At 56.0% G+C, this 13,496-nt stretch overlaps 1 protein-coding gene across 1 annotated transcript in view; it reads right to left on the bottom strand.

Annotated features, from left to right (window-relative positions):
* Positions 1-13,164, bottom strand: part of CDH22 (cadherin 22) — a 78,918-nt gene extending 65,754 nt beyond the window's left edge. Inside the window, exons 1-2 of the mRNA XM_075527773.1 lie at positions 12,901-13,164; positions 1,786-2,080 (exon numbers count right to left, since the gene is read on the bottom strand). Of these exons, the coding sequence (XP_075383888.1) occupies positions 1,786-2,080; positions 12,901-13,164 (559 nt within the window). The remainder of the gene's footprint in view (positions 1-1,785; positions 2,081-12,900) is intronic.
* Between the last annotated feature and the right edge of the window lie 332 nt (positions 13,165-13,496).

Raw genomic sequence — 13,496 nt, 5'->3', positions numbered from 1 at the left:
GCACAGCTGCATGTGTGGGAACGCGGACACCTGGCAGGCTGGTGTGGGTGCATCTGTACACGTGGAGAACACAGCTGCACACCTGCCCGTGTGGGCACAGACACTTGTGCACTACCGTGTGTGCATGTACACTGGCCTGGCCCCTCATTGGCTTCCCCCGCCGCCCTTCTCTGTGTGCCCACCACTCTCTTGGGCCCTCCTTGCCCATCACTGCTTCCTGCTCATTGCCCACCATTCTGCCACTTTGGATAATCTTAGGGCACTGGAGCCCAGTGCCCCCCCCAACAACCCAAGCACCCCGGGTCTCTGACAGCCAGTGCTGAGGCTTGGAGAGAGAGCTCCTGGCGAGCGCACGACTCCTGGCTGGGGAAGGAGATGGGAACTGGGGCCTTGCACCTCTCAGCCTTTACCAGCTGCTTCCACTGGCACCCTGGGAGCCCAGCAAGGTGGGGTCGCGGCTGGTTGGACGTCTGGGGCCCCACAGTGGGAAGCAGCAGGCTCACTGACCCTAAGTCTCATTCTCTCAATGGAGTGGATGTGAGTTTCTGAGTCTGGCTGAGCCTGAGGTCTTCTAGTAGCTGGTTGTGTGTATGTGTAAGTATGTGTGTGAGTGTGAGTATGTGTATGTGTGAATGTGTGGATACATGTGTGTATGTGTGTGAGTGTGTGAGTGTGAATATGTGTATGTGTGAGTGTGTGTGGATACATGTGTATATGTATGTGAGTGTGTGTGCATGTAAGTGTATGCGTGTGGGAATATGTGCATGTGTGGGTATATGTGTGTGTGGATGTGTGTGGATGTATGTGTGTATGTGTGTGAGTGTGTATATGTGTGAGAGTGTGTGGATATATGTGTGAGTGTGTGTATGTGCGTGAGTGTGTGTATGAGTGTGGATGTATGTGTTGTGTGTATGAGTGGGTGGGTGTTTATGCCCGTGCTGTGGTCTTGGTGTGCGGTGGTCTCATCGTGGGCAGAGAAAGAAGCTTGAGGCCGAAGGCTGCTGGAGCCAGCCGAGGCAGTGTCTGTGGGAGCACTGTGAGTGGGTGTCTCCACGGGGGCAGTTTCCTGTGAGGTGTTTCATGTGGCAGGTGTGGGGCTCTGCCTGGCTGTGCAGTCTGGTCCTGTCTCCACTGTGGTCCTGTGGCTGCTGTGTGGTAGGTAAGTTCCAGGGTGGGCAGGAGCTTGGCTGTGCCAAGCCAGACACCAGTTTGGAGCGGGGTGGGGGGACTGTGTCAGGGTGCGCCCAGTGTGACCTCTGGCTGATGTGTCAGTGTGTGGGCAGAGGTGGAGAGGCGAGCTGATTGTGGTGATGTAATTGTGTGTATGGTGTTCATATCTGCCAACGTATGTGTGTGGCTGGGGCTGTGAGGGTGGGTGCATGTGAGCTGTGGGTGGAGGGCTGTGCCTGAGGGGATCTTGCTTTTGTGGGGGTCATGTCCATCTGTAAGACTGAGCCCATACAGATGTAGCTTTGTCTGGCTGTGGAATTGTGCCCGTGTGTGTGTGTGGGGGGGGTGGAGGACCATGCTGAGTGTATGACTGTGTGTGGGACATGTCCTACGTGGGCCATGAGGGTGGCTTTGTCCAGTGTGCAGCTATGTGCGTGTGTGTGTGTGTGTGATGGTGTCTGGGAGCATGCCCGAGCCAGCGGGCCCTTGTACTCACCCTGTGCCCTCTGCCTCTTCTTCCGCCCCCAGAAACCATTCTACTCCCTCACCCCAGCAGGCTCCCACTCAGGCCCGCCCCCCACCCACACCCCAGGCAACCAGTTGCCCTTGGCCCACCTGTGGGCGAGAGCTCAGCCACGCTGCCGATGTAGGGGCCGTGCAGGAAGCGGGGCTCACTGTCGTTGATGTCCTGCACCTTGATGATGAACTCAGACTCGGGCTCCAGCAGGCGGTCAGTGGCTCGATCCCGGGCCTGGGCCCGCAGCGTGTAGAAGGTCTTCTGCTCCCGGTCCAGGCGCTCCATGGCGTGGATGTCGCCCGTCAGCTCGTCTATCAGGAAGATGGTGCCCGCGCCCTCGCCCGAGATGGTGTACTTGATGGCGCCGTCACCCTCATCTGAGTCCGAGTGGATCTGGGGCGGGGAGGGGGGGGCAAGGGAAGCGGGGGATGGAGGCGGGGCCAGGACTCCTCAGCCTCCTCTAGTCTCCCACTGGTCCCTGCTCCCTAGATCACTCCTGCCTTACAGGATGAAGATGCTGAGGCCCAGGAAGCCACGTCTCACCCACCTGTGTCCAGGCCTCCCTGTGCCTTCCTGCTGCAGCCCAGCGATCAGCCAGCCTAAGAAGAAGATTCTAGGTTCCCTCCCCTGCTTGCAACCCTTTCATGGCTGCCTACTGCCTTCACAACAGAGCCCAGGGGCCCCTGGCACCCTGCTGTCTCAGCACAGGAAGCCATTAGGATTCACTGCTTTGGATTCCCCGCTTAGAATTCTCAAGAGCCCCGTGGTGGTGCCGATGGTGGTGCCTGCGGTGGCATGCTCGGTGGGCTGGTAACCACAGGATCAGTCGTTCGAATCCACCAGTCTGTTCCATGGGAGAACGGTGAAGCTGTTGGCCCTTGTAAAGGTGTACAGCCACCGAAATCCACAGGGGCCGCTCTGCTCTGCCCTTTAGGGACGCTATGAATCTGAGCAGACAATGCCAGTGACGGAAACACTACTCATCCTGCAAGGCGAGGCTCAATGCCACCTCTTCCAGGAAGCTTTTCAGGATTCCTCTCTATTCTATCCCCGCTGCCCAATCAAGATCTGTGAGCATCACGCGGTCGCTCTCTGGTTCCGCTCGCCATGCTGCAGCCACCAGACCTTCCACCTTTGCAGTGCCTGTGAAGCCTCCGGGAGCTTGTTGAAATGCCTTCTTCCTCCCTGGCTCTGGGGTAGGTAGGGGCTGAGGTGTTTGGGGGTTAGTTGGTTTTGCATTCCTAACAAGCCGTTCATGATCCCTGGTGGCACGGCGGTTAAGCACTGCACTGCCAACCCAAAGGCTGGTGGTTTGGACCCCCCAGTGGTGCCTCAGGCAAAAGACCTGGTGATTTGAAGATTCCCAAACCCTCTGCCATCAAGCCGATTCTGGTTCAGAGCAACATCAGGTTTCCAAGACTGTGCATCTGGATGGGATGTACCGCAGATCGGCTGGTTGGTTTGAACCACCAACCTGGCAGTGATCAGCCCAACACCTAACCCGCAGCGCCACCAGGTTCCCTCCCATGAGAACAACAGCCTGGAACACTCAAGGGACAGTTCTACTTTGCCCAGTGGGGCTGGTCTGTGTCCCAAGGGTGGCAACCAGAAACTTAGGAGGGTAATGGGCACAACTGACACCCCGGTGGGATGCCCGAGTCCCTTCAGAGGCCCTTGGAAGAAAGCTCTGGCAGCCTGCTTCTGCTCCAGTATGGCCTCTCTGAATCAGAGTCGTTTCCATGACAACTGGGAGTGGGTGGTTGGAATAAGCTCCCCAGCGTCTGGTTGGTGGACTGCCTTCTCACTCCCGGGTCCATCCCTCCCTATGTGCGGAGTCCCTGGGGTGCAGGGCTGGCCTCCTCCTCATCGTGGGCAGATGGAGAGCCAGGCTCGGGGCTTGGTGCATAGCAGGAGCAGAAGGGAGGAAATGCACTGCTATTGAGTCGATTCCGACTCAGAGTGACCCCATAGGTCAGGGTGAAACTGCCCCAGGAGTTTCCAAGATTGTGACTCTTTACGGGAGTTGAAAGCCTTATCTTTCTCCCTCGGAGTGGCTAGTGGTTTCGAACAGTTAATCTTGTGGTTAGCAATGTACTAGGGCTGGAGAGAGGAGGGTGGGAATGCAGACGGGAGGATCATCTACCAGGGACCAGGCCCGGTGTTCACCTTTTCACACACCTGTGTACTTCAGGACACCTTAAAAAAAACCCAAACCAGAAAACACTGTGCCAGGAGACCAGAACTGGGTGGTGCCAACTACCACTATTGAACATTTAAAGATTCTATCCACGGGGGAATGTGCAGAACAGACTTGGCAATTTTCACAGAATCCAGACTTTCTGGAGTCATTGAGACTGAATGAACCCCAGAAACCCTTGTGATTATCTTGAAACCCTCAACCCAAATGTCCCCCAAAGTCTTCATGAAACTTAACAGTTCAACTTAACTAGTGCAACCTGCCTCCCTCAAGTATTGGGGTCTTAAGATGTATCTCTAAGGGATGGATTGGACAACAGGAAATGGGAAGAGGAGACTGGCACGTGGGACCATGAGTTTATGGGGCTGGGGAGGTATGACGGGGAGAGCAGGACCAGTGTTAGTGTGTTGTCCAGGCAGACATGCTTGTGCTGGCTTGGCTTTGCTGAGCACATGGCCAACAACTCACTAAATACAACAAATATGGATGGTGGGAATTCCTTCAAAATATGGCGAGAGTGAGGAAATTGGGGACCATAAACTTGGGGTCGGTTGTGGGAGGGCCAATTGCAAGAAGCCAGGGAGGAGTTGCCCATGAAGGTGGATCGTGTCCTGGGCTAGCCTTGGCTTCCATGCCATATCCTGGGTGTCTGCACATATCAGTGGGTCTCTCTGGACCTCTGTCACCACATCTGTAACACAGAACTCCTCCTCATCCTCCTCCTCGTCCTCCTCCAGGTGGAATGGAATTCAAATGGAACTCAAGTCCACATGAAGTCTTTGGCGCCTGCCTGGCTGCAGGTGACATTTTAAACACTGAACCTCAGTGTGTGGCCAGGGCACTGACCGTGGGAGGCACTGCAGCCAGGCCCCTGCTGGGTCAGGCAGGCATCCTTTGCTGGGTCCTGGAGACCCAGGGAGCTTGGTGTTAGGGCGAGAGAGAGGAGTGGACCGTGTACCACAGGGAGGGAGGGGTTTCATTGCCTTAACCAGCAGCGTCATTCGTGCCAATGGCCTGGCTGAAAAATCAGCCCTGCCAGAGACATCGTAAGTATTCAAATAAATGGAACGATCCTGGTTGTTATTAGATTATTACTAAATGTGAGCAATAGATAACTGGGATTGAATCCAGGTGCTCAGAGACGCCAGATGCAGACCGCTCACACTGCTCCCAGATCTCTTGGGCAAGGCCCAGCCAGAGGCTGCTCCCCCAAACAGGATGCCCCAGTCTGCCTCCTCCAGTGTCCTGAGCAGGAGAAACTCCTTCGATGATGCCGCTGACCTTGAGCGGGTCCATGTTCCTCCCTAAGCTGCCGGAAGGAGGGACCCTGAGCACAACAATCTCCAAAGGCTCTGGGGGTTTAGAGCTCTGTGCACCCTGACCCTGCTCGGCATGGGAACAGGTGGCGACGAAGCCGTCACTTTGGGGGACTGGAAGCCCACCCCCCTGCCACGCAAGAGGAGCCCGGGTATAAATTCTGCTGGTGGAACTTGGTGTCTGAAAGGTGGATTATAGAAGTGCCATTTGGAAGATTGAATGGCCCATAAACATTTTCATATTTCATTAGCCGATTAATGGGCATCTCTCTCTTTTTGGCGAGTCTGCTGATTCTCAGCAGAAATTGCGGGGAGTAAATGGAGGCGTCTGGTGGAACCTTTCCGGGTCCCCGTCCTGTTATAGATTGCCCCAATTAAAGCCCGTCCCGGGCTCCACAGAGAAGCCTTCTTCCTGTCCAGTTACTGTTAATAGATTTCTCATAAGTGGCTGGATAGTAAAAACCTCATAACTCAGTTTAATGCCCCCAATAAAATTATCTCAGGATGTAGGCCCTGAATCATCGGCCAGGCCAGGGACGAGAACTATCTCTCCTGTTGGCTGTTTATGCGTCTCCTCTACCTCTGCCCGGGGCTGGGCCAGGGTGGCTCCGCGCTTCCTTGGGTGCCTCTGCCCGCCTCCCAGTCCGATTGGCTGTGGGCAGGCACTGTGAGAAGTACACTGAAGTAACGGCTCGGCAGAAAGGGCTCGGCTGCTTATTGCCTTCATCACAAAACAGCCCCCCATTTCTCCAGTGAGAAGACTGAGCCCCCCAAAAGGGATGCCAGCTATCCAGCCAGCCAACTTGCTAAACAGGAAAAGCTAAGCGCTTTTGACCCGAACTGCCTTTCTCACCTGGGGAGGCAGGCCGACCTGACCTGGCCCAGGTGTGGCACACACCTGTCTACTTTAGGACAGAAGTAGTAGTGAGAAGCGAGGTGAACACAGCTTGTCAGGACCCTCAGTCGGGCTAGTTTCCTCCATTTTCTGTCTCCTGGGGCTTTTCCTGGCCCCACAGCCCTGGGCAGGGATGACTTCAGAGTGAGGGGCGGGAAGGGGGGAGTGGTACCCGGGTGATGTCATCCATACTCTCCTCTGAAGGGCACCAGGAGCTCATGCTGGGCCCAGAGGCTGCTCTCTGGGGTTGGATGGAAGAGCTGGGAGCAGGGGGTTCTGACTCCATGTGTGTGCATGTGTGTGTGCACGCGTGTTGTCCATTCTCAAGCCACTTGGCTGTGTGTGGAGGCAGGAGGCCCCACTGGTGGGTGCCTGCTATGTGTCAGCCCTGTGCAATGCCGTCCACGGGGATGTAACTGAACCACGGGACGCAGGTAACTCATCCACTATTTCCAGGAGAAGAGACGGAGGCAAAGTCTGATCTTTTGGACTCTGAAATGCTGGTCCCTCAGCCCCTGCATGAGCTCATTGCCATTTAGTCACAGGGACCCTACCGGACAGAGTAGACCTGGTCCTTCGGGTTGCAGAGTCTGTAACTCTTTATGAGAGCAGACAGCCTCATTTTTCTCCTTCAGAGCTGATGGGTTTGAACTGCTGACCTTGGCTTAGCATCCAATGCCCAGCCCACTGTGCCACTGGGGCCTCTGGGAACTGGGTTCATCTGTGTACTATGCTTCTGGTTAGAGAGGAAGGGGCCAAGTAGACAGTTGTAGAGAGGCCTCTACCCACGGACCTCTGCTCCCAGAGCCTCTGCCTTATCCTTTGGGAAAGGACTACAAACCACCCATCAGGCAGTGGTGGCTTTGGAGTTGGAGCCCGGGTGGGGGGAGGGCAGACTCAGCTTTGCTGCATGGGTCTGGCCAAGCCCTACCCTTGCCTGCCCCTCAGTTGGCTCATCTATAAATAGGACAGGTAACTGCTTACTCATTGCCCACGAAGGTGCACTAGATAACATGTGGTGCTCCTGGCATGCACTAGGTGCTCAACTGGGATCACCCCCTCCCCCACCCCACAATTCCAAGCCTAGTCTAAGGAGGGGGAGGGGTGAACACCCCCCCCCAATCTCCTGACTGGAATGTGGGCCCATGGGAGGTGCAGCGGCATCACCCAGTACCTTCTGGTCTTTCAGACTTGGCCTGCCTTCTCCTCCAGGCAGCCCTCGTGAAGGCCTTCCCATCTGGCTGAAGTGACGGCTCCTGGTGCTGGGCTGTTTCTGTGTCCCGGCCCATGCTACGCACTTCCCTGGGATGCCCCCCTGTTGCCCACCCGACCCCCAGCTATCAGGGGCTGCAGGGGCCTGAGCAGACTGCAATTTGTCCCCGAGCTTCCCTGGCCTTGGGGACAGCAACTGCAGAGGAAAGGGCATCGGGGTGGGAGTGTGTATGTGTGTGCACGTAATTGCGTGGGTGGAAGTGTGCATGAACGTGTGAGCGTGTGACAGTGTGAGGAGCGAGCATAAGGCAGCAGCAGCAGCACAAGGCAGAGCCCCAAACACATTGAAGGGGGACAGTCCCGCGCCCCTCTTCCTGGCCTTTCCAGAGGAGCCAGCCCCACGGTTAACTCTGAGGACCACGGGGCCTGCACAATGGAGGTGAGAGGCTAGGCAGGCCCAGTTCCAGACCCCTCTCACTGACGTCTTGGAATCCCACAAAAATCAGCCATTATTCTCGCCCCGTTGTACAGGCTGGCAGATCGAGGCCAGAGAGGGTTCAAAGCCTACCTGTAGCCACACAGCCAATCAGAAGCAGCGCCAAGGCCTGAATCCCCAGCCCAGGCTCTTTGCTGGGCATCTACTGGGCTCTGGGCATCCCCAGAGAAACACCCCACCCAGCAGGCAATCATAAACAACACAGAAGACATAAGAGTGACGGCTTCCCATCCCAGGAGCCTGAGAAATGGGATTTATGAGGCCATTCATTACTTCCTCCTAATTAAATCAAAATTAAATGGGAGCAGAGGTACGTTTTCCTTATTAAAGGCAATTAAACGGACAACGCGGCTACGCAAATAAAACAAGTCCAGAATTTAAACGGAAAGCAAATCAAATAAGAAGCCGCCCCCGAATGAGGGTCTGTTCAGGCATGAGCTACTAGTACACCGGGAGTTCATCAATTTCCTCTAAATATTAGCAACTTAATTAAATCTGCTCTCCTCCCCACTTTAATCCTTCTGTCTATCTAAAATAGATCTCACCGCCCACAGGAGTTGGTCATAAGTGTGCTGACCCCATAATTCTATCTTTTCCTTAAAAAAAATTAAAAATCCTACAAAATCCACATCCAGCTGACAGAAGCCTCCGGGGAAATTACAGTTCGGAAAAGGGATTAGTCAAAGTACCCGGGTCTTATGGAGATGCTGGGTGGTGGCGTGGAGGGTGGGTGCTGTGAGAAGGTGAGGGGGAAGAGGTGGGCTGGGGCGACTGCAGGCGGTGGGGGTGATCGGGAGGGAGCTCTCTGTGTGGGGCCTGAGGGCCACGGAGGGGCCCAGCGTTCCTGTGGGTGCCGACGGGAGCCTGGTGGTAAGTGATGGAGGAGGCGTCTGTAAAGCGGGTTACCGTTGGGTGCCCAGGGTTCACTGGTGGTGCTGCTGTTGCTAAGCTACCTTTGGAATTCGACAAGGACGGATGCTCCAAGCGGTTCCCTGGGGTGGGGGAACTGGGAGACAGTGAATTAACAGAAACCATGGCGGCGAAGTCCTTCTTCTCAGAAGATGGAGAGCCAGGAACGCAAGCGCCTCTGTGTGTGTGTGTGGTGTGTGTGTGTGTGTGTGTGTATGCGCATACGATACTTGTATATACGTGGGACTCAGCTGGGAAGGGGCCAGGTGGTGTGTAAGAACTGCAGTTCATATTCTTAGAGCAGGGGGTAGGCTAGGGATAACATCCCCCACTGAGTGGGGGGAACCAGGATGCCAGGGTGCCCGTGGCTTGCTGGACTGGGGGCAGGGCTTAGCAGATTCTATGTAGATGACATCCCTTCAGGGGGTGGGCAGGGTCAGAAACGGAAGACCAAACCCCTGTGCCATTGAGTTAGTTTTGCCCTGTAGGGTTTCCTGGGCTGGAGAGGTTTATGGAAGGGAACTGTCATGTCTTTCTTCAGCAGAGCTGCTGGGGGGTTGGAACCGCTGACCTTCAGCCCTGGGCAGCTTGTGGAGGTACCAGGCGAGATGCAACCAGGGTTGAGTGCTAGCTAGTCTGTGTCCTAGGAATGGGCTGGCTAACTCATGGACGCCTGATGCCAGCCCTTGGAGGTGGGTGTTCCCCCACAGCCCCATTCCACAGACCAGGAGGCTGAGGCCCAGAAAGGTCACACAGTGTGCCCAAAGCTGGAGAGAGAAGCGTCTGCAGAGTTGGGGTTTGAGGCCAAGCGGTCTAGCTAGAGTCGGCCTGCCTACCAACACGTGGCGCCTTTGGCCTTTCAGAAGAAAATGAGCTTTGAGTGAGGGTTGGCAAATAGATAAGCACTTCTTCTCCACGCAAAGTACTTAGGAGTCAACCAGCAGGGGTTCTGGGTGCGGATGGAAGAGGAAGGCGTCGAGTGGCCGTGGATCGGTGGAGAGAACTGGCCATGACAAGAGATAGCCCCTGGGCCTGGCAGAGTGCTAGCTCATAACAAAAGCCCAACCAGTGGACATGGACTGGATTCTGACTCATGGGGAGCCCACACACGGCAGGACACCACTGAGCTCCCCTGGGTCCCAGGCTGTGACTTTTCGGAAGCAGATCCCCAGGCCTTTCCTCCGTGGCACCGAAGGTGGGATGCGAACCACCAGCCTTTCAGTTAGTAGTCTAATCCTTAGCCCAGGGACTCGGCTCCTGGCAGCAGCTCATGGCAGGGCTGGTCGACTGAACTGGCCACAGAGCCAGGGCCAGAAAGCTTGGCTTCTTGGCCTGATTCCGCCACTGTGTGTTGCTATGTGCCCTTGGCACACTTTCTTCTCTGCCTTGGGGCTTTGCTGTCTCCATCTCACAAAGAGGGAACTTAGAGGGGGGCTCCGAGCACCCACAGACTGGCTTGAGGAGATGGGGGCAGGGATGGACTCCTGCGGTTGAAATGACAATTGCTAGGTGGATGCAAACCACAGCGGTGAATCACCGGCTGGTTTCCTCTCATCTTTTCGGTGTGTGGGCAGCGAGGGAGCTGTGGTGGGCACCGCAGGCTGCTGTGGCCCAGGCAACTGCCGCTGACATTTTGGCCCCGTCTCTGGATTTTCATGAGCCCCATTCCTTCTCCTGGACCCAGAGGGCTCAGAGAGGTTTGGAAAATCAGGCCAGGGCTCCAGCCAAGCTAAACTCCCTGCCCTTGAGTTGATGCATTAAAGGACAGCGTAGAAACGCCCTGTGGGTTTCTAAGATCATAACTCACTACAGGAGGAGAAAGTCTGGTCATCTTTCTCCCTCGAAGTGGCTGGTGAGTTCGAACTGCTGACCTTGTGGTGAATAGCCCAACACATAATCCACGATGCCACCAGGACTCCTTCGGCCACGACTAGTCTCTTCTTATTGGGGACTAAAAACACCACCTCACAACAAGTTCAAATCCTGGCAGTCCCCTGACCCCTCGATGACCTTGCCCTTGAAAACCTCACATTCCTCTCTACCAAGGGGAACGATCATTTCCAAAGACCTGGTGATCAGCTTACAGTTCTCCTCTGTCACCCAGTCACCCTGAGTCAGAATCAACAATAATGGTCTGAAGTTCACGTGCTTTTTATGAGAATAATTGAAAAATAAGACAAAAGCAAAACCATGCAACAGGCAGGCTGAACACTTACACACTCAGTTTTCTCCTAGAGTTCTCTCAATAAGCCCAGGACGTGAGCCCCCCAGTCCGCTTTTCACAGATGAGGAGACTGAGGCTCCGAGAAGAGAAGCAGCTTGTTCAAAGTCACGTAGCTGAGGAGTGACAGCCTCGGGCCTTGAACTCATGCGTGGGGTGGCAAAGTCAGCTCTCTGAGCGACCTCATCCTTAACTACATCACCTCACACCTGGCAGGCTCCAGTTTCTCCTTCCTGATCCCCTTCCCCACTCCTGCCAGCCCTGTCATCCCAGTGCTTGGGCAGGGACTCAGCCATCTCAGGTTCTGCCACTAGGTTTCTGGGCAATCCTGAGCAAAGCCTCGAACCTTTCTGGACTCTACTTGCCAATCCTTGCTTGCCTCCGGTGAGAGGATCCACTCCAGCCTCATATGGAGAGGAAAAGGTAGCCCAGGACTGGAAAGGACTTTCTCTAGAACAGAGCCAGTCTAGACAAACCCACAGGTTTAAATACAGATGTGCCAGGGAACTGTCCCTGGAGACCACCCACTTTTATACCCTAAAAGCACCCACTCCAACACCCCAACTTCTTGCAAGCCTGATTCTTTCAATGCTATGCCTTCTTCCCCATCCACCTGATAAACTCCTACTCATACATCAAAACCCCAAATGCCTACTTATACATCAAAACCCTGTTCAGGCATTTCACCTTCCATGAAGTCATCCGACAGATAACCATTTATTGAATGCCTATCCCGGGCCAGGTGCTGTCATGCAAGGTTTTTGATACACTGGGGTATACTTCACTCTGGGAGGCCCCCAAATGGCAAAGGCTGGATCTTACTTGTATTTCCTGGGGTCATGCCTGAGCCATACCAGGGGCTTAGGGATTGCCCTAAGTGAATAAAAGTTCTTCCCAGCTCCTCTTACTCACAGGGAGTAAGATTAAACAGCCAGCTTAAACAGCATAGACTCAGAGAGTCTAAAAAGTGGCTTGCATTCATTCATTCATCCATTCACTCATTAATCCAGCAAGCAGCTGTGAGCCATGTCTGTGCCTGCAATGTGCAGCTGAATCGATTTCAGCCTATAGTGGTTCCAAAGGACACAGCATAAATGACCCCCAAAGAGTTTCACCAGATCTTTTCTCCTGTGGGCCAGGTGGGTTTGACATAGAGCTTTCGCTTAGAGCTGAGTTTAACCGTCGCTCCTCCATTGTGCCATGTCTGTGTTCAAACTCACTGACACGGAGTCAACCCTGACTCAGAGCGACCTTCTAGAACCGCCCCTGTGAGTGTCTGAGACTGGGATTCTTTATGAGCCCAGAAAGCCCCGGCTGTGCTAAGGCACTGGAGGACTGAATCATAAGCAAAGCAGACACAGGCTATCAGGCTAGGCATCCATTCATTGGGAGCGAAACAAGTAAACATAATTAAGTGTTAGGAAGGAAGATGCAGGAATCTCAGAGGGCTGATCATAGAGATGGGTCCTCGCCTGCAGCTGCGGCCAGGGAGGAAGGGGTTGGCCATTGAGTGTGAGCCAGGGGTGAACCACCAAAGGGGCAGTTTCAGGGGAGAAAGTGATATAGGGCAGGGTGTGGTGTCAGGAGGGATGACCAGGAGGGCTGGTGGTAGAGATGAGGTGGGGGCAGGGCCGGGGATGGGGGTGAGCCAGCTCTTTGTAGGCAGTGGGGTGGAATTGGCTTGACCAACTGCGTGGGAGCCGTTGAAGAATTGTCAGGAGGGAGGGGAGAGTGAGTGTGTGACATGCTCAGATTCACAAGCTTGTTTGGGTTTCAGATGCGCCTGCCTCTAAGATGACTTGGACCGCCCCCGACCCCCTGCCCCCCTTCTCTAAGATACAAATGGGAAGGGGGCAAACTGGAAGGAGGGTCAGGGCGGGGCGGGGTGGGGGGCTGGGAGGGAGGGCATCTGGGGTCCCTTCCATCTACCAGTGGGTGTCCCAGGTTTCCAGGGCGGGGCACTTTACCTTGCCCACGTACAGGGGCTCGGTGCCCGTGTACTCCTCCACCACGAAGAACTGGTTCCACACCCAGCCGCGCTTCACGCGGCCCGCACCGGGCCCGCGGTCCTCTCGAGCCCCGGGCGCCGACGGTGCGGGCGTGCCCGCGGCCCACAAGCGCCCCAGCAGCGGCGGTGGCTGTGGCAGGAGCAGGAGCAGCAGCAGCAGCAGCAGCGCGGGCGACAGCGCGGCTCCGGCCCGCAGCCCCCGGCCGTCGGGCGGCGGCCTCATGCTTGGCCTACTCCGGGCCGGGGTCCAGGAGCATGGACAGGAGGCAGCTGGGCGCCGCCCCTCGGTCGCACCAGGTAGCGGCGCCGCGTCACATGGTGGCCTCGACAGGGCCGCCGGGGTGACGCCCCGAAGGGGCTCCCGGACAGGCCCGCGGCCCTGGACGGCGCCCGGCGACGGGGGCGCCTGGCTGCAGGGGAAGGGGGCGCGGCCGCGCCCGGGGCATGGACGGCCCCCCGGGGTCGCTGCCCGCGCCCCCCTCCCGGCGCCTGGGTCGGCTCAGCAGGCAGTGTGGGTGCAGCTCCGGACTCTGTGCACCATGGACCCTGCGCAGA

This window comes from Tenrec ecaudatus, chromosome 12 (assembly GCF_050624435.1).
Source record: "Tenrec ecaudatus isolate mTenEca1 chromosome 12, mTenEca1.hap1, whole genome shotgun sequence".
NCBI classification, from domain to species: domain Eukaryota; kingdom Metazoa; phylum Chordata; class Mammalia; order Afrosoricida; family Tenrecidae; genus Tenrec; species Tenrec ecaudatus.
This window is presented reverse-complemented; position numbering and strand designations above follow the sequence as displayed.